General features: G+C 42.2%; 1 protein-coding gene across 1 annotated transcript in view; it reads right to left on the bottom strand.

Annotated features, from left to right (window-relative positions):
• KLHL29 (kelch like family member 29) overlaps positions 1 to 21,654 on the bottom strand; it is a 391,937-nt gene that overhangs the window by 6,662 nt on the left and 363,621 nt on the right. The window contains exons 12-13 of the mRNA XM_030448709.1: positions 13,945 to 14,138; positions 5,604 to 5,748 (exon numbers count right to left, since the gene is read on the bottom strand). Of these exons, the coding sequence (XP_030304569.1) occupies positions 5,604 to 5,748; positions 13,945 to 14,138 (339 nt within the window). The remainder of the gene's footprint in view (positions 1 to 5,603; positions 5,749 to 13,944; positions 14,139 to 21,654) is intronic.

Raw genomic sequence — 21,654 nt, 5'->3', positions numbered from 1 at the left:
ACAGATCAGCCTTTAGGTCTGTGGGCTTGAGAAGTGTGTGGCCATTAAGGAATTGTGCTCTGTAATAGCTTCACCTGGGAATATCTGTCCAAACAAGCTGTGCTCTCACCCCTTCCAGTGCTTGGAGTTACCATGAACTTTGAAATCAGGAAAGGAATCAGCTGGGGGAGGCTGTGGCTGGTGCCATTCATTAGCAATGCCTGGTAGTAAAGCACAGGAGTCACCATGCTTGGCTGTCCAAGAACAAGGGCTTATTTAAAGAGAAGCAGAGGGGGAGGAAAAAAAAAATCTACAAACCAACCCCAGTTTTGTGCTGTTCAGCCCGAGACGAAGTTTTATTAAAGATTTCCATTCGGCAGAACCATCTAATAAATCTTACTGGTTAACAGGCAGAGGAGGAGAAAGAAAATGCTTTTCTGGTGTCTGTTGGGAATTGCTGGTACTAAATTAGCTGCTATGGAATTATTGCTGGCACCATCACACTGCTGCTGTTGCCCCGTGGAGGCTCTCTGTAGCACACGCCTGTTTGCACGCTGCCTGCATCCTAAGCAAGCAGAATATGGAATTTTTAATCATGCACAGAAACACATTCTGTGTTCTTCTTGCTTGTGGAAAAATAAGCTCTTGAAGGGCACTGCGGGAAGGGGGAGAACCTGCCTGCAAAGGGAGGACTCTCCAGAGCTGGAGGAGGAGGATGCTTTTTCAAGTCTTTCTTGAGGGGAAGGTGTCCAGCTGGGCAGAGCAAGGTGTATGTGGTCACTATAGTCCTCATCCCTGTCAACTGTTGTCTTCTGCCACTGCCTCCAAAAACCCCACAAATGCACTGGGGCTGTCAAACTGAGATGGGGCCCATGTGGCAAAAAGGACACACATACCCTATGTTTGGGAAATGTCAGATATTTCCTTCACCCTTGCATGTCATGTGGAGTATTTTCAAGAGCTGCGTGTGAACTCGCAGTGACTTTCAAAATGCTTCAGGCTTGTTATAACTCTTTGCCAATTTTGCACCATCCCTCAAAGGGTTAACTCTAGGTCAACACAAATTTCTTATTGACTTCTATCAGGTGAGGCTTAATCTGAAAATAATGCTCCATTTGCTTTTCTGTTGATTGCGAGCTAGAGACCTGAACCATTTATGTTTCATTTTTCATTAAAAGTCATTTAACTTGATATTAAAACCATCTGAATGAATCTTTAATTTTTCATGTGTGGGGAAGGTGTCACACACATTTCTCTTCCCTGTGCTTCAAGCGATCACGCTCCCCAGTCACTGACATGCAGAAAGAGTGCAGACAAAAACAAAAGTCATGCAGTCAAGATTTTTCCCAGCAAATTTGGTATTGAGTGATTCCTGGTGAGAGGAGATCAATAGCATACAGTTAATTTTAAAGTTGTTTATGTTGCTGCTTTTAAACCATGTTTTTTGTGATCCATGCTAATGAGTGGAATGAGGAATTTATAGATTCACAGACTAAGGTCAGAAGGGATCTCTGTGCTTGGTTAATCTGAGCTCGTGTATACGCAGGCCATGGACTTTTCCCCAGGCAGCATCTCTCTTGGAAACATATCTAATCTCCTCTTAAAAACATCGAGCACTGGTGAGTTCACCCCCCCCCTTGCTGTTTCTCTGTTTAATTATCCCTGCTGTAGGGAAAGTGCCTCACTTCAAGGCTGAGATGTGTAACTTGACTTTCTATCCCTCATAACCTGCGATGCCTTTGTTTGCGAGACCGAAAGCTTTCCCACTTGCTCCCAGGGATCAAGTCACCCCTCAGCCTTTCTCTGATAAACTTAAATCTCGTGTCAAAGATTTGATTTGCAACCCGGGGTCATTTTTGCTGCTTCTCTTTGAACTTCTGCTGGTATTTCCATATGTTGACGTGTGGCACCAAGACCTGCACTCCTTTCCCCTATGCTGAATGCAGCAGCTTTCTCTTCCCAGCTTCAGCTTGTTCTCATTTTGGTGTTAGAGCTCATATTCTATATCCCAATATTGCACTGACCTTTTAACCACTATGTTGTGATGGGAGCCATGTTGTTTAGCTCTGAGTGGCCTCCTTTATGTCCACTTCTAAGCTCCTGACTACCTAAGGGGAGCAGGGCTTCTACGCACAGCCCCCAGTCACGCTTCCTCCGTGTATTGCTTCGCATTTAAAATATCACTGCTAGGTAAGTGGCTAAAACAGCTCTTTCTGTAACATTTTTTTACCCAACAAGTCTTATACAACCTGCACTTGATTTTCTGTTGCCTGGATTGTTGGTACATACATTAAATAACATTGAAGAAGAATCAATGTTTGCTACCAGTGGCCTTGCTCAATGGTATCTTCTCACTGACAGCTACATTTCAAGATCTGTCAGTAAGGCAGATTTAATCTCTCTAATGTATGCCTGGTTAATTCCATATAATACTAGCCAAATACCTTGGAGACTGCACTATATTATAGAATCACAGCTGTCTTTAGCAGCCACGTGTGTTTTATTGAAAGCCAAAACAAGGAACACAACTTTGCCCCCCCGAAAACCAAAAGACAACAGGTTGGTGTAACAAGACCCATTTAACAGGGAAGTACATTGATTGCTGTTCATTATATTGTAACTTTCTAGTTATTTGTTGATGAAATCCCAAATTAATCACCCTGGTATTTTGCAGAGGACCAACATGAGGCTAAGTGAGACTACTTAGCCTCATGTTGGCGCTTTACAAAATTAATTGCTGTACTCAAATTCTCTCTTTCACCTTTTCAAAACATGGAAACACTTTGGCAGTTCCCTAATCCATTCTGAACTGTAAAAGTTATTAAAAATCAGCATTACTGCTTCAAAACAGCTTCTCAGTGGAGTCTCTAAAGACACCTGAGCCTCAGTCAGCTGGGCTGCCTGATCTGGGTACCAAATTTCTGACCTTTTTCATTCACATATTTCCTTGCTGCCAATGGTGATCACTTCTGGTCCCCTCACAGCAGAATATGGAATCAAACTCTCTTGCTCTCTTCCAAATACACATGAAAAACACCCATCCAATTGGGCTGTGCTGTTTGCTACCTCATATGCCTTTTACAACTGATTGAAATTAAAAATTTGATCCTGAAAGGTTTAGAGAGCCCTTCTTTTTCCTCCTATTGGCTCTTAGTATTTTACTGCTTCCCTGGGCCCTCTGCAGCAGCAGCCAGTTTTTATCCTATACTGACATTTGTTACTGCTATCTTCCCGGTTTCCATACCTACAGATTTATTTAGTTCTTATTTCTTATCACACCTTTTAGCTGTTTTTTGGCTGAAATATTTTACCTAGACCATTTCCCAGACCATCTAAGGAATTTGGAAATGGTGCCTTTTTTGGCACCCAATTGGGATTTTTTTTTTTGTGACTGTGAATGTAGATTTCCAGCTCACTGTTGCTTTCATTTCAGCTTTGCAAAAAAAAAATAATTTCAAAGTTACTTTCTACTGACAGTCATTAGACTCTACTTAAGCAAATCTTTAGGGCACTGATTTACTCTTCTTTGTCTGCCACAAGGTGTCCCACTGGATTCCCTTCTGCAGGGTGCAGAGCAAAGCATCCCTACCCATGAGAAACCTTGGAAAGTTTTCAGATGGGATGCTCAGCCAACAACCCTTACTTGAAATCACCACTGCACCAACTGTGCAATTTTTCTTGTATCCAGATACTTATTTAACAGGTTTTTGTTATGTTTTACAAAACAGAGAAGTTCAAAGAGCAGTTCATTCCTCTCTGTGGAAAAATACAGGAAGGTATCAAATGTTCAAGTCCCTCACATTTCATCTCAGGTACTTTGAGGAGATTGGTCTATATTATAGTATCATAGTTGTCTTTAGCAGCCAGCTGTGTTTTATTGGAAGTTAAAACAAGAAAGACAACTTTGCCCCCCCAAAACCAAAAGACAACAGGCTGGTGCAATGAGACCCATTTTCCAGGAAAGTACATTCCAGTACTCCCAGTACTCCCCAGTACCTGAAGGGGGCCTATGAGAAAGGTGGGGAGGGACTTTTCACAAGGGCACGGAGTGAAAGAACAAGGGGGAATTGCTTTGAACTGGAAGAAGGTAGGTTTAGGTTAGACATTATGAAGAAATTCTTCACTGTGAAGGTGGTGAGACACTGGCCCAGGTAGCCCAGAGATGCTGTGGCTGCCTCCTCTGTGGCAGTGTTGGACAGGGCTTGGAGCACCTGGTCTAGTGGGAGGTGTCCCAGCCTGTGCAGGAGGGTTGGAATGAGAGGGTCTTTAGGGTCTCTTCCAACCCAAACCAGTTTGTGATTCTACGATTCTCTGATTTTACTGATTAGGGCTCTAATCCTGAGCGTCATCCTACCCTTTATTTCTGCTTTTCAGCACAAAATATCATTAGCAGCTGCCTGAGTGCTGCAGGCTCCTTCTCATCCTTCTTTGCCTCCTGTTAGAGCAGAGGGAGAAGGAAGACTTGACCTTAACGCAGGACACAGGGTTCCAGCTGCCGGGATGCAGCCGCCTGCTCCGCTCTTTTCTTTGTAACCAAAGGCTCTTAAGCTGCCAAGAGAGGGCGCTCGGGAAACTAACAAAAGAGAGAGAAAAACGGGAGAAAAGCAGGAAAAAAACCCAAAAAACCCAGCCAAAAGAGAAAAGCTGAGCGTGCTTTCTTAAAAAGGAAATTTCTCATCTGCACCAAAGTAAAGGTTAAATGCAGCAAGTTAAAACGCAGAGGTGATTTTCAGCCATAGGATGGGGACAGTCCTGGGGCAAGGAGCAGAGCTGCTGGCTGAACATTTTGGGGATGAGGCTCCAGCTACTGCCCCATGGCTGCTATTCCTCCCACCCCTGCCTGGCACAACCCTTCTATCCTGGTTTTGCTTGGTGCCTCAGGAGGCTGCTGCATCCAAACTCAGTGACAAACCCTCACCCCACGCCCTCTGCGTGTCTATTCCCCACGACACCCATAGCTCAGCCACCTCCCCACGTGGGGATCTGCTCTGCCAGGGGCTGGTGCCATCCAAAGGCTGAAACAAGCCTGTCTCTCTCTAAGAGCCATGTAATACTTTTTGCAAGGCCTTTAAGTTCTGCCAGTACCTGCGATGGGTGCCAAGTTTTATTTTTGTCAGCCAAGTTGGGAAGTTTGTTAAATGTGTGACCGGGTGCAGGGAAGCAAGCCCAGAAAGCAATCAAAAGCATGTAATAAATAATAATTAATATCAGCATGTGGTGCTTATTCAGTACTTTTCTTTCTCTCAAGGATCTTTTAGCTAGTTAGCAAAAACATGTTCCACATTATGGTGGTCACTCCTATAGTGGGGCATGTATCATCCCCCAGTTACAACTGGCAAACAGAAAAAACAATGTTCCTGTAGTCTGCTGGAGGAACCCCACACAAATCTGCTCCATGATCCATAGTGCCTGAATGTGGAGACACACATGAACCATGGTAGGGTCCTGGATGTGCCTTTTGGGAAATGCCATGACCCTGAACACATGTGAAAAAGTGATGAGGCAAACCCCCAGATGGTACTCACCCCCCTTCCCCTCTCCCCTTCATTGTTAGGTAGTATTAGTTTATGTATCAGCAGAATATATTAAAGCACTGGTAATTTAGTTTTTAATGTTTTTCTCACCTGCAGAACTGTCTGGAGTGGTTCATGTTGGGACCTGCTTTAATATTGCCTTTCTCTGGGTCATAGATGGTGGTTGCTCGTGCATAAGCTCCTCCAAGAATAAAGATGAACCCATTGAGAGTGACTGCAGGAGCATATTTGTTATCTGTCAATGGAAAGCAACACTGAGATCAGTTTTAGGCTCAGGTTTGGAGGCTGTTTTTTTTATTTATGCATTCCCCTTATTTATAGATAAGTCACGTTTCTCTACACCTCCAAGGCTAGGGAAAGAAAAATGAGGAAACCTTTCCTGGTCTTGTTCTTCTCTTTCCAAGTTCTCAAAGGCACTTTTAAAGTTCATCAGTCCTTCATCCCCCAGTAGGCACCTCCCTCTGAACTGGTAAAGTACAATTATCCTCTCCTGAAGCCTAATGGAGTCACCCTGAAAGCTCCACTCTTACACATAAAATTAAGATGTCAAGTTGTTTCAGAATTTTGAATTGCTGTAAATTTTAACTCAGATGCTTCCCAAGCCTGTGCAGCAGCTAAGTACAGAAGAAACACACAGTGCTGAGACCTGCTTAAAAATATCCAATAGCTGACTCTCTTTTGTTTTCTGTTTTTGCTTGTGGGAAGGTCACCCACATAGTCCAGAAGATTTTCTGAGACCTGACTTTCTTTTCCCCTTCATCTGTCTCATGAATTCACCTGCATTTTTATTTTCTAATGTGTGTGTACCTCCAAGCAGTCCTGTAGTATAACAAAAAACTCTGTGAGGCTGGGGTTTGAAAGGAACAAATCCCTTATCCTAAATCATGTGCAATCAGAGTTTCCTAGGATGCTTTAAAACTCTTGTGTTAACTATGGCATTATTAGAAATACTGGTAAAATGAACCACAAATTATCGAATAAAATAATTCCAATTTAATTAACTGACTTGTCCCGTATGCTGCTAGCATGCCATATGCACATTATGAAATATGAGCCAGTTGGGCTGAAATTTCTCATAATGGTGTCTGTCTTGATGCTACACTTTTTTTTTTAAAAAAAAAAAAAAAAAAATCAACATTTCAATGACACCAATCAGCAGCGTCTGGGGAAAAAAAGATGGGAAAACACATGGCTTTATTTGAGTTAAAATAAGCCTAATAACCACTTCTCTAAGAAGCAAGTGCCTAAGTCCTTTGAGGTGTGAGGCAGGTGTTTCCTTGGTGGCTGTTCTGCTGTCAGAGGTCATACAAAAATTGTCCATATGTAGCTATAAATTATAGCCTCTTCAAAATCTGCATTTTTATATGCTCACAAAGGGTTGATCCTCTTGCATCTCCAGCAGAGATCAGCCCAGACACAGCCCTTTCAATTGTCTTCAGCCCCTGCTACCCTCCTCCCAAGTGCAGGGAGCTGGGGGTAATGCACAGGAGAGGAGGTGCAGTGTCATCTTTCATACACTCTTACACCTCTGTTAACAGCCTCTTCACAACACTGAAGGGGTCTATCTGTTCCTCACAGATCTATAACACTATATCTGTGTCCTTTCATGAACACAGAAAGAGATGGGCTTGAAGCAACCTCAGCAGCTTCACTTTGGGCATTTGGTTATCTCTAGCACAACTGGTGGTGTCACCCTGAGGTTCTTGTAAAACCACCTTATTCCATTAAATATTCAATGAGAGCTTTCATTTGACAGGAGTTAAGCAAAAGCTGATGAACACCTCCAGAAGAAAGGTGAACTCCTTAACAGAGGTTTACACTGCTTAGACTATAAGGGAAATAATGGTTTTGTGGTGGCTGCTTCTGTTCCAGCATGGCCATGGGGTTTATCTCACTCCACATCAGTTCATTTACAGGGGTGCAGCACCCAGCATGAAAACAGCCAAACATGCTAAGGGTTAAAGTTGGGCTCCTATTACACTGAGTATCTACAGGCATATGTCAAAAAAACACGGGTGTATTAGGAAAATGTCACTGATCCTTGGGAACAGATGGGAAGAAACTAATTCATCCAGAAAATAGAACAAGGAGTATTCAGTTTCTTCTCGGTGCCACTAAGCCACTATAATTCATCAGAAAGACTTATCTGTCCAACAACCCAGCTCGCATCCCTTTCCAAATCAGACTTGCATATGTGACATTTTTTCCAGTTAAGACACTCAGCAGAAATTTTCCGTATTTAATTATCACATCTTCTTGTATTTTTTTTTCTTTGACTAGCAATGTTTTGCAGGAGAATAAAATTCTTGCATTAAAAAAAAAAAAGAACTCATCTCCCAAATCTCACAGGAAAATTATTTGGGGCTCCCTCAAGGCAGAAACAGAGGCCTCTCAGGAGACTGAATCAGTGACTTCACATTCCTTTTTGTTAAAGAAAGAGAAGGAAAACCCCTTGGTTATTTTTATAGTGACTTTTTTTTTTCTTTTTAAATAGGCAGACAGTCTGATAGTCTTTTCCTTTCCTCTTTTAGGACACAATTGTGTTTGATTCTCATCCATTTCTCAATATGTCACATATATGTTGTCTTTTTACTGCTTTTGGCTTTAGCTACAGTTTCATAAATTGATATAAAGTAATCCTGAGACACAAGAAATGGAGATATCTCTGCTGTTTCTTTGGGGAAGGGAGAAGTTCACAGCAAACTGTCTCCTGATCCTGATGAAGAAAAGTCAGAATGACAGGAGGGACACCCCTCCAGAGACAGGTAGAGAGAAAACAGGGAGTTTATGTTTGTTTTGTTACCATGGAGGCAGGAACTGCTCATGGATACAGGGCATTTGGAAAATGGAAGATGTCTTTTCTGCTACATAGGTGTGGATGACCACCTTCAGCCTTTCACCTTATTTCATCCCTGGTGCCCTACCCATGCTCTTCTCATTCCAGGACTTTGGTAACCTCATGCAGCCACTCATGAGATTCCAACTTCTGCTGCTGCTAGAAGTCCTTAACATGGTCACAGTTCATGCTTGGCATGAACAGGAGCTCCTATAGGTCAGAAGCCTGCTGTAGGATAGAGCAGGGACATGGGATTATTTCAAAATTCTGCCAGAGTGGAGGAAGAGAAGGGAGAGGAAGCATGGAAACAGAAACAGCCTCCTTTCCCCTTCAAAATTCAAGTGTTGGGGTTGTTGGATACAGTAATCCATTTCAGGCTGGAAAATCTTAAATGGGATTTGTCCAGGACAGCAAGCACACTTGAGATTAGAAAGCAGAATAAATGTAAAAAGGAAATAAAAGATAAAAGGTACTCTTCTCTCCAAGTGGATAACATAATAACATCGTTCTCCTTTGCTGTTGCTATAGAAAAATATGCAAGTATTTCTATTCTAGTGACAGGTCATTGCCAGGAGGGGTATGCACTCAATGACAATCCTTCAGCCAGAGGTGTACTTCACATGGGGATGATAATTTAACCTACTGGTGTTCTCCTCAGTAATGAGAGTGTGCTGTCTGTGATGTGTGTCCTGGCTCTCATATCTCTCAGTACATTATATGGTCAAGTAGCACAGTTCTGCTTTCCCTTTCTGCTTAAAGATCTTATGTTGCCTTCCAGTAAAGCACTCGCTCAGGGACTGAAGTGACATTACAATGCAGCTGCACTTCATATGGAAAAAGTTTATTAAAACCAAGCTGGTCAAACATTTCTGTGAGGATGAAGAAATGTGGGGATGCCACCAGTCCAGATATAATGCCAAGCAAAGGGTCCCCTTGAAGGTGAGGGTGACTGGTATGGGGAGTTGATGCACATGATGAAGCAGCTTGGAGAAAGGAGACTGGTTAAGATAAACTAATTCTATTTTAATAGAAGTGCCTCTTCCCTTCCCTGGATACTATGCAGACAAGCTCAAGAATGGTACAGTAATGGATAAGCTCCCATGGCAGCTGGGAGACTGTGATGTGATCTGTAACATAGCTCGTGAGGCCAAAGTGCAGATACTGCAATTACCAGAATGGTCTCAGATGTCAGCTCTGCTGGCTCAGTGCTCTCCTGCTGGCTGATTTCTCCAACATGTTGCAGGTCTTTATTGTGTCCCCAGTGACAAATATGGTTTCTCCAGTGAGGATTTGCTCAAGCCTCCTTAGAGACACTGAAGCTGAATGTCCCCACTTGCAAACACCACATCTGGTGTATGTGTGGGGTGATGAGCTGTGCCAAAAGAAGGAGGAAGGCTCCACCTGCCACTGTGGGGCAGTTTCAGCATCACATTTTTGGGCAGAATGTTGATGAGCTGAAGAGATCTGGGCAAAGCATGGCCACACAGATGAAGCAGAAGTAGGAAGTGAAAGGGAAGACATCTGATAAAAAGCAAACACAAAAATACTGATTTGTCTGGGTAGGGGGCAAAGTAGGTGTAGAAGGAATGTGAAGGAGTGGAAAAAAACCATTCTGAATGGAGGATACAGCATATCCATAGGGGAAATGGGTGAGACAAAGGAAAGTAAAATTCAAGCTCTCTAGTGGAAAAAACTCTGAGAATTAGTCATGGGAAGAAAAATATGTTGAAGGATGAGATGAAACACTCTTTGCTTTGAGGCTTCCAGGTGAGAGCTAGCCAAACCCACACATAGATACTTGACCTCAGAGGGAGGGCCAAGACACATACCTGATTTTTCTTGCAAAGTTAAAAAATAAATTAATGGGACTGATTATGCATTTTAATGGCAATAAGCTATGGAATAGTGCACTGCTGATTTCCAGATATTTCTTGCATTCTTAGCTCTGTTATTGTCCCACTTTGATTGGATATATCACTGCAGCAGTAAACAGTGTGGTGAGGAACAGGATACTTGGGTTAGAAATCAGAAATGCTCAGAGATCTTCAACATCTGTGTTCCCATAAATCTCACCATATTTTAAAATTTAATAGTGGTGATGATTAAATACTGGTTTTCAAATAATCCAGAAATATTAATTAGAAAATGTAATTCCACCAGTACAGGCACTGACTGTTCAGGGTATCAAAAAAAGGCATATTTTAGTGCTCTGGCACAAAGGCACAAAATGAAATAAAAGGAGGTGAACAAGATAATTAGGCTTACTTACAATCACTGACTTTAACATGTCTTCTATGGCCATCTTGTTAGATAAGCAAACCTCAGGAAGCTGTGCATGAAATACACTTTTAGCAGAGCTATAGGACAGGCTGGCAAGAAATGGGAAGGCAGGTGCTACAGGTATGTGGCCTGGGTTCATCTATTGTGGTAGGACTTTGACTCGACAACTTCTTACAGCTCAAAACACAAAAAGGGGATGTGCAAGGTGGTTTATCTAAAAAATGCAATGGCAAAGCCCTGGAAACTCCATTACTGGGGTAATATCAAGCTGTGGCCTGGGCTGCTGCAGGAACATCTGACAACTCCAAAGGCAGGGAGGACAGATGAGGGGCAAATGATAGGGAATGGAGAAAGACCCTCTCCTCTCAAAACATGGATATGCATGATCAACACATACCCAAAAGCTACCATAGCATCCTCTTGCAATGTGTTGGTCAGTGTCGGATCTACTGCATGCAGCTACCCCCATCCCAACACCTCCTGGCAGGTGGAGGCTGAAGAATAAATGGAAACTGGAAGTGAATTCACTGCTTATTTGAGAAGAAATCCAGACAGAAGAGAGCAGAGCGTGTGGACTCACTGTCAAGTCTCCATTTCTCTTCTGCACAGAATGTCAGTCCAGCCTGCTTCACCTCCACACAGAGATGCCAAAAATGACTTTTCCCCTTGCCATGACTGATACCAGTGTTGCCCACTGGCATCATCAGTGTTGGCTGGCACATGGCACTTTAGAAGAGATGGATTCAGATGAGTGCCATGATGTGTTCAATGCACTACCATAAAATCCCACAGTGACTTGAAACAAGTACTACTACTACTGGTCTAAAAATCTCCAAACACCTTGGCTTCTTTTAGTACTTGCATTTACTGGTGCTTATCTGAGCATGCTTGACATCTTTGTAAATAATCTACCTGAGGTCTAACAAGTTTCACTGATCTCTGAGGTGACCTTAACCAACACAGCTCATCGTTAACTGTCTCACTATGCTTAGTTGAGAAGGACACCTTAAGAATTCAGAAATAACACAAAAAGGCTCTGAGGCTGCCGAAGGCATCCCAGGAGTGATCATACCAGGATTTATCTCAGTTTCCATTTTTTAAAAAGCACCCTAAAACTCCTTCTGTTCCTTTGTTTGGATACATGTTGACTGTACTACACTTGGCAGAGAATCCAGTTAGTGGGGGGTACTTTACTAATGCAGGTTCTTGTAGAGCTGGAGAAATAAAGTGTATCTCCAGAATTCCCGCTGACTTTTAGCAACTATTAACCATCACAACAGCTCACTTCCCCTGACATTCTGCACTGGGGTGCAATTTTTCAGGCTCTGTGTTATTTTACTTTATTTGCAAATAAATTGATGTTATATATTTCCCTGTAAGACACACAGCAACTCCTCATTTAATCATGTATTTTATGCCTTCAGCTTAACTAATTAACTTTGCTGACTCCAAGAATACATAAATCCCACCTTTTAAAAATCACTGGTGTCTTTCATGTATTTCTGTTAGGAAATAATAGTATACATGCATGAGCACAATGGGTGACAAACCCCACTCTGGATGGCTCGGATGTTGTTTTCCAAGCACGCATGGTGTTGATGCCTGCTAGACAGTGTAACAAGCCCAGGGAATGATTTCTTAGCTCCTGTGGCACTTCATACTGTTTTGGTAAGAAAAACGGGAATACCTCTTTGCATAATGCACTCGTTTTTGCAGTACACTGTGAGTACAGGAAAACCTCATACTGTCAGTCAGTGGATTAAATGAAGCACTGCAGCTGTAGCCATGTGATGGGAAAAGCCAGGCAATGGGGTTGTTTGCACTGCTGTATTACATAAGCATGACTTCTGCTGGTTAACACCCTCCTGCTGGGTGCTTCATGCTGCATCACATGCATGTCATGTTATGTTAGGCTGGACACAAACAGCAGCAGGGGAGTCAGAAAGCAGCAGCACTGTCAGCACAGGGGAGGCTACAGCTGTGGCTCTCTACTAGTTCCTCATGGCTTGGTCTACCAAGGAACCCTAAGAAGAGAGTCATAATAAACAAGGTACAATAAAAAGAGCAACTAATTTTAGTTTTCTAATATGCTTAGGCCTTACCTCAATACCTTATAATTGTGCTTCTTTTATTTATTACATGCTGCTCCTATTGCTCTATCATGCTCAATAATGAGTCCATGATTTTTTTTTAAATGAATCACCTCATGTCACAGTTTCAACATGACTAAGAGCTTTAGGATGGAGAAAAACTACAACAGGTTGCCCAGAGACATTGCAGATACCCCATCCCTGGAAACATTCAAGGTCAGGCCGGACAAGGCTCAGAGCAGCCTGATCTAGTTGAAGATGTCTCTCTGCTCACTGCAGGGAGGTTGGACTACATGACCCTTAAAGGTCCCAAACCTTTCATGATTCTAGGATGCAAAGGCAAACCACTTCCAGGCAGCTTCTCTGGGATGAATGTATGAGCACTGTTTCTTTGACCACTCAAGTAGGCAGAATGAAGGCTGCCACAGCCAGGGCAGGTGTCCCAGGTCAGCTGCTACCCTACAGCAATGCCCTTGTGAAGCTGAATGCTAAACCTCACTCCCAAAAGCAGCTGCAACAATCAGGGTGCAAATCACTTCAGAAAGCAGATAAGATCCAATCTTCTGAGCACTACCCTAATTTTAGAAGGAAGTCTGCACCTCTAATGTTGGTTGGGATGGTGGAAAATTTGTCCTCTCCTCTTACTCTGTATTCCATAAGCTGTTTGGAGAGCTCAAGGGCATCAAAAACTAATAAACACAGTTTTAATAATCTACATGTCTCAGAGATTTCAGCCTCTGAAGCACATATGCCTTTGGACATCACTGATAAATCCCAGTTAAGAATGACTGCCACTGCCCACAGGACAGAAGGAATTTTAAGATACCCATGAATAATAACCCATTAACTGAGCACTGCTGTAAAACCACATGAAGCAACACGTGATGCCAGGATGAAGTTTCACTGCACTTTCTGATAATTATTTTTTTTTACGTCCAAAATTACTAGTTATCCATACCTAAATAACTGTTCTTCTTTCTCCTCTGCTTTGAACTTTTCACTTCTAGCTGATAACTAGCTGTATTAATGAGTGGTGATTGCCTTCAGTTAAGATCCAGATAATTACCTCTCTGGTATAATATACCACCCATTCCTGCAAATTTGTTGTAAGCCTATCTCCCCTCACCCCCCCAACTCATTTGCTTTCCACAAAGGCATTAAAATACCTACAGCACAGAGGTTTCTATCATAATATGGGCTCACTATGCCCCCACATATCCCTTACCAATCATCGGAGACTCTATAAAACTCCAGGAATTAGTCTGTGGGATGTAGGACTGCAGGACCCCCGCAGCTCGGCCGGCCTCATTCACCCCACCAAAGACGTAGATTTTTCCACCACAAACTGTGGCAGCAGCTGAGTGGACAGCCTTTGGCAGAGGAGCAATGGTCTCCCACTGGTTGGTTATGGTGTCGTACCTAGGAGAAGGCAACAGAGGGAGATGAGATGCTGCAACTTGGGGCAGGATGGACAGGCAGAGAAAGCAAACAGGGATGTAGCAGAAAGGCAGCTTGAGAAGAAGAAAAGCAGAAGGTGAAAATGTATTTTCTAACATCCTACCTATTCAGCCCTGGATAAACAGTGTAATTAATGCCTTTTTTGAGATTTTAAATCACTGAGAAAAGCCCAGAGAAATCTGATTCTATTTTCTGTATATGCCTCAAATCTCATTATAGTCCAGGCTGAAGAAACTCAGGACATCTTTGTTGAGGTGTCTTCCAGTAATTAATTTCTATTAATTAGTATACAATGAGATTATTCTTCCAAATCAGTTCAGTGATATCCAATAGCAACCGCAGGCAGGCAACTGTTAATGCACTTCAGTTGTGCAGGTTTCTGGAACACATCTCACCTGCAACACAATGCAACACAATAGCTCTTTTTTCTCTAGTTAACTGACCAGTGATGCACAATTCATGCCAGAGTAAGTTGCTCCCATTTAATATTCATTGTGCAAACCAAACTACTGTACTTCATTGCAAGAAGCTGCAAACATTAATGCTGGAATAAGATTTCACCATTGTATCCATATTTGACATGAAGCAAACAGAAAAGAGTATTCATGAAAGTGCTAAATTAGTTTTAAGGTCATCAATATCTGATTTAATTAAGCCATTGACCATAAGGGATGTGCAGTTAATAATCCATGGATGAAGATTCATTTTAGACAATGTCACAAGTACAGGCATCAATTTTTACTATTTTTTTTTTTTTCTTTTCAAGATAATGTGGCAGGGATCCAAATAGCTGCTCTAAAATGAGTCTTATAGACAGAGGAAAATAATGTGATTTTTAGGCTTCTATATTTCCATGTAATGGCACATTCAGTCAAATAGAAGTTTCCTGTGTAGCGATTATTCAGAATTGTTGACTGCAAGAACAGAAGCCCTCATCACCCATTCAGGGCTTTTGCTCTTAATATTAGTGATATATATAATATGCAAACATGAAATGAATCCATGGCCACAAACCCATTTGTAAAAAAATGATTTAGCAACAGGGGAATTCTCCCTTTGTTACACATCCCTCAAATTCTTACTGCCCAAACTTGGGAAAAAGGGAGAAAAGATAGGAATGGTGGAAATAGCACAAAATAATGTGCTTAATGAAAATGTATTAATGAGTTTCCAAGTAATATAACTGAAAGTAATTAACATACTCATAAAACTGAAGCAATAGCAAGAGAGTTAAACTTTAGCTAAAAAAAAATAAATAATAGGGAAGTCCCTTTTAATGAGCATGGAGAACTGCCTTGTACGGTGCTCTAAATTAGTTACTGAGAAATTAAATTCATCTACAACAAAGTGATCAAAGGGGTGAAATATAACAAGATTAAACAACATGGTGCTGGGAGCAATCAAGGCAACAGCCACACGTATATTGGGCTGATTCTCAAGGTTTGGTACCAAACCCACCTGCAGATGGACTCCGACTGCACAAGCAACTTCTCCAGGCAAAATACCCTTAGCTGCAGCTCCTGCATTTACCCTCAGAGCAGCACTCACACCCATCCTAGCAGATGTGCAAAAATGTCACTTAATATAAAGTTTCATACACTTAATAACTGCAGTGATTAGGGGCTTGGCAATTTAATTATTGATGTCATAATAAAAAATGGTTAAGAACTTGGTTAGAAACTGGGCAAAGAAACAGATCTGAAAAGAACTGATTTAATGTGCCTTTTTGGTTCCTTGGCTTCTAAAATACAATTGTATCTGTCACCTGATATACATTGTCTGACACCATCCCCTCTGCCTTGTCACCACCATTAGTCCAAACTTCAGAAAGGGCTGTGGCCAAAGTGGCCTGAGACAGGACAATGAGCAGCTGTGATGCCTTCCCCTGTGCTGGCAGAGGTACCTGGCAGACCCCAAGTCCCAAGGCTGATACATTCTTTCCAAAATAGGGCAAAAAAATCCACTCTTGTCTTGAAGGTCATTTGGTTTAAGAAGTCAGTGAACCATTATGAAGGTGGAAGTCAGCCCTTGCCCACCTAACATGGGCATCCAGCATGGGTTTCACATAGCAAATCATTCCTCTTAAGTAAGTGCCTAATTTAACCCTGAGGCTGAAGAAGGAAAATCAATACCTTCAAGGCCTCCTGAGACCTGTTCATCAAGTCCCTCCATCCTCTGGGAATTTATCCCTCTGGTTCATTCCCTCCTTGCGAATTTAGAGACCTGATTTCTAGTCTCTGTTTTGTTTCAGCTCTCACCTACCAGAAAGTAAGGCATTTTTTTTCCTGTTGGATTATAAAGCTGTCTGCTATCAAATCTCTCTCTTTCACGTATGCACTTGCTGAAAATAATAAAGTCACCTCTTCATCTTCTGTGGGATCAACTAAGTAGTCTAAGCTCCTTAAGTCTCCCACGGCAAGGCAGGTTGCCATCATTTTGGTCTATCTCAAATGCGTTCACACAAGGATTTGCAACAGATTAACTAAATTGGTTTAAAAATGAATAAAGCTGAATCTCTGTAACCTTCCAGGACAGGAAATAATGACACCTGCTTTACCTCTCTGCCCTTGGGCCTTTACATCTGTCTCCTCATCTCCAGCACTGCCGTCTCTCTACCACCGTGAGTGCTAGTGACTCCTTGGCTGACTTTGACACTGCTCTGAACAGGGGCCAGTGGAAAGGGAACTGGTTTAAAGAATAACCACTTTGATGTCTTTCCATTAGCAAGCTTTGCATTTGATTTCCCTCTTTGAAGCCATAGATGGAGACTTAATGGCATCTGGCTTTGAGACAAGCAAAGGTTTTTCTTCCCTCTCCTCCAGTCCCGGTATGTCCATCCACTCTTTGGCCATGGGCCTACAAAGCCCATCCAATTTGCTGAACTTGAAACTTCAAGGACATCTTTCACATGACTGACTCCTGGTTTTTCAGTCCTTGAATACTATGGGTTCATGTGTGGTTTTACGTGGGTGCCCTTGCACGCCTTCCTCTGTCCCCAGAGCACCCACTGCAACCCCGTGGTCCACGGCCCCACTGTGCGCCAGACATCAGGTTTTCCAGGCATGCAGGGTGTCCCTGTCATTCACGTGCACCAACCACTCTTGCCTCACCTGACCCTTGTGCAGTCATTATCCTCTGCTTCGTGTACTATTTATACACCCATGATATGGCAAATGATCTGAACCCAGCATAAAATAGAGCCCAGGCTTGAAGAGAGCACATGCAGGAATAACCTTGCTGGATTTCACAACTCCCCACTGTTAGGATTTCATCTCTGGGCCTGATCTTCCTCTTGCTTCACTCATTTCATTTAACACCTCCCTTCTTGCTCTTTCCCCACTGCTCAGTGCTAACAGCAGAATCCCCTTTATTTCAAGCTGTGCCATTTGCTTCTCTGACTTCTTGACTTTTGATCTCCTCAGTACCTGAGAAGTGCTTTTTTTTTTCTCTTCAGTCTCTTCTCTCCTAGGTTTAACAGCTGTATAAGCATATTAATTCATTCAGATTAAAAAATCCTTACATCATGATCAGTTGCTTACAGACATGCACCCTCCAGTTTCTTACAAATTATATAATTCTGTTTGCAGGAAAGCTGCTATCCAAAATAAAGCTGCATAGTGTCATATTGATCTACTCTTCAGATGAATCACATGTTGTTTAAAATCACATTAATGGATTACTATTTTTTGCCTTTTTATTTTCTTCTGACTGCTCTGAGGAGCTTAAGAAACTATCCTTGGACAAGGCTATATATCTAATTTTCTTAAGACATCAATAAAACACTAGGTTCTGAAGTAGTTTCAAAAGCTTGTAAAGATTATTCTTTACATTGAATTTTTTAGACTGTCTTCCAAGTGCACACTGCCAACCCGAAATAATCTCCTGATTTTAGACAACCCTATTGTAAAAGTGCTGTCAGGTCAAGGGGATTCATCTTCTTCCGTCCTTCAAACAGATAATAACCACAAAGCACCCACATTTCCACACTTTTAGTCACATACATTGTCTTGTCAGCATACGCAGTCTCCTTGGCTCTCAAATTGCATATATTACAGGGTCCATCCATTATCTGGAAAACTAGTCCATGGATCCACTTCATTTCGCCGCCTCCCAACTCTCCTCATATCTCAGAAGAAGACAGAGAGTGTAATACCCTCTCACCTAACACCTCATGACTCATTCCCTGTCACAGAGAAACTTGCCAGAGGGGCTTGATGGAGAACTGCAGTCATGCTGTTATTTCCCTAAACACTCATTCCAAAAACATAACTCTCCTGAACATATACCCACGAACAGCCACAAAAATGGACTTATAACTCAGACCCTCTGGCACATGCATATTGTTTTAATGTGAGTAACAAATGACTCCTACCTGTCTGCTTGTGATAGGCCTGTAATGTTATCCATCCAGGCAGAATTTTTACTGCCTTTTCACAAACAAGTGGCAGAGAGAGGGTGCAAAATCTCAGCCCCATTGGAGTTGATGGGAGAACACCCACTGATTTAAGTAGCACCAGAATTTCTGGTTGAAGCTGCACCCTTCATCATCACTTAACCAAAAGCATGGAGAGAGAAGCACAGGAGGTATTGCCATAAATCATTAGACCAGTGGTCCTTACTTGCTCTAGTGCTTTCTGATGGAGCAGCAGATGTATTAGATGTAGTCATGTGGTAGCATGTATAGCTAGGACAGTCTGATACCTATTTTTAAAAAACAAGATGCAATCAAACCAACATTGCAAGATTTTAACCATGTAGGATGAAATTACAGGAAATTACAGGAAAAAGAGGTGGAGAACAAGGGAAAAACTGGAAGCAAACATTATTTTCTCTGTTTTCAAAGATCCACAGTGGTGAGACACTGCTGTCTCCGTGCTCTGGGGCTGCTAACTACTCAGGTTAGGTTAGGTGTCTTTGGACTGGACATGTGCCCTTCACCACACCAACAAAATGCATCAAAACCTGGCCAAAGCTGGGCATGGTCACAGCTGAGCTAACTGAGCAAGCAGAAAGCAAAATGTGGTTGGGAAAGATAAGCTGCATGTGCATGAGGGGATGTGTGGTTGGCCCAGCAAGGGATGGTGTCCAGTGCATTGTTCTTCACACTGGTGGCACAGTCCAGGACTGCATCGTGTGTCAGGCCTGGATGAGACCCTGTACCTCCATCTGGGTGGATAACAGGGCTGTAATCTCAGATGCCACCTTTGTGATGAAAACCAAGCTAAAATCCAAGAGTGTGTGACCCTAAAATTCAACTCTGAAGGGACCAAAGTTAATCTCAGAGTTAGAGGTAGCTTTTGTCATTACCTGACTTGAGGCATATAATCTTATAACTTCATTATAATCTTAATAAAGTGCTTTTTGTAAGACTTGCTGGAATGAGAGGTTTCCTCCCTCCTGAGAGATGGTACCTCAGTGTCCCCTCCAAAGCAACCCAGTATTTGAATAGGAATGTGAAGCCCACACAGAAATATGGTGGGTGAAGGCCAGTCACTTGCAGCTCTTGAGGGAGGGGATAAAGAAAGAGGAAAAAGCATTAATTTGTACATATGACTACAGAAAACTGAGCAATTACAGTGGCTTCACTTTGTGGTTTTTTCTTAAGTTGCAGCTCAAATCCAGAAACCCTCAATGCTTGCAGAAGTGTGTACAGTGATCTCTGTGACTTAAATTCCTGAATGCTCCCATAAATCAGCTGCGTGGCCCAAATGGAAAATGTTTTTGCCTGGAAGGGCTGGACTTGGCTCAGGACAGCTATGAGGGTCAGCTTTTCCCCACCTACATTTTTAACAGCAGACCCCTGGAACATCCTTGTTAAAGTTCACAGCTTCAGTCAGCCATGTCATGCTCTGCTTCTTTTGTCCCCCACTGTCATTTTAATGCAACGGATAAAAAAGAAAGCATCCCAAACCTTCTCTCATTTCTTGGCACAACCAAAAGGAGGCTGTGTTGCACTTTTTCCCTGACTGTGTCTCACAAGTCACTTTATAGACAATAGCAGATTAATTATAACCACGGGTTTAGCAAATCCCCATGACAAGACATCCTTATTGCAGTTGAGGAGGTGTGTGCTGAAATGATAGGGAAGAAATCTGCTCCTTTCCCACATAAAAAGTCTCTTGGTGGGCTTGTTACAACTAGAAAACCAGCACGACTGCTCTCACTGAGCCAGGCAGGGTACACCAAGGGCCTGAGTGTGACTTTGCAGGCTGCAATGTCATTTGTGGCAAAGGCTTGGGTGACTGAGATAAGGAAGGAGAGGGGGAGACTTTGCTTTATTTGGGGTTCGTTCAACTGACCAGTGTTTTGGATGCTTTGTTAAAGGCAGACTGTGGAAATCAGAGCAGAGAATGAAATGAGACTCTGGGAAAAACTGCAAGAGGTCATTGAATCAATGACATATATCAATAGTGTTATTTCAATGCCCCTCTTTATTGAGAGATGGGATGAATGACTGCATCTCTTGGGCTTGCTCCCTCCCATGTTCACAAAACCATTTTTGTCAGTTAAAATTTTACTGACTTAAATTACAGGACGAACACCTTCAGAAATAAGAAATCTGCATAAAATGGTGAGATTTTCTTCAAAGCAAGTCCCAAGGGCAGTGACCACCTTAAGCTCAGCTTAAGGAGTGAAGCAACATTCAAGTGCTGCATTTGCTGCTATTATTGATCATCCATTCCTTGCTGCCTCCATTTCCCTGACTTCCTGAGAGCATCATCACCAACATCAGTGCTTCAGCCTGGGCTGGAAGGGAAGGCTACCTGCACATCATCTTTTCTTCTGTCAGATCTTTTTCGCCTAGGTAAAATGGTGCCAAATTTGTGAACAAAGAAGGACACAAACTTTATATAAATGGTGATCATTCAGCATCAGGTAGGATCTCCCTAGCCATGCACACATTCCCCAAAGTTGTCTGCCCCATGCACTAAAATAGGCAGAAATAAGGAAAAAAGGGTGATCACTCGATTAAGGATGATATTACAAAATAGATCTGCAAAAGGAAACTTCATTTTTGGCTTCTTCTAATTCCCTGTGTGTCTTTGACACATTGTCTTAACATTTAATACAGGTTTTGGTATTCAGTAGGTATGGTATCCACTTAAATGAAAAAATAACCCCTCCCTGCATAAATGGAACATAAATGTTGTAGCACTAAAATCCAGAAATAATAGATTGAAAATATCTTTAATCCTAATCTTTTGAATAAGGTTCTTTCTAAATGACCCATGCCTTTTTTGGCTCCCCTACTAAGGAAACTTTTATTGGGAATTGCCTGCTTCAGAATTGTTACTGAAGAAGTATTCAAATTTCAGTACTTAAAGATGACAAAAAGAAAAAAAACCCTCACATTTTTTGCTGCCAGATTCACTAAGGAGGAAAAACATTTCACAAAAAATGTATCATTAATCTATTGTCACAATGCATTTTTAAGTGTTTGCATAAGGTTGGGGCTGTATTGATCTTTTTTGAATGG

This window comes from Calypte anna, chromosome 3, assembly GCF_003957555.1.
Source record: "Calypte anna isolate BGI_N300 chromosome 3, bCalAnn1_v1.p, whole genome shotgun sequence".
Taxonomy (NCBI): domain Eukaryota; kingdom Metazoa; phylum Chordata; class Aves; order Apodiformes; family Trochilidae; genus Calypte; species Calypte anna.
The sequence above is the reverse complement of the archived record's forward strand: the minus strand, read 5'-3'. Positions and strand labels throughout refer to the sequence as shown.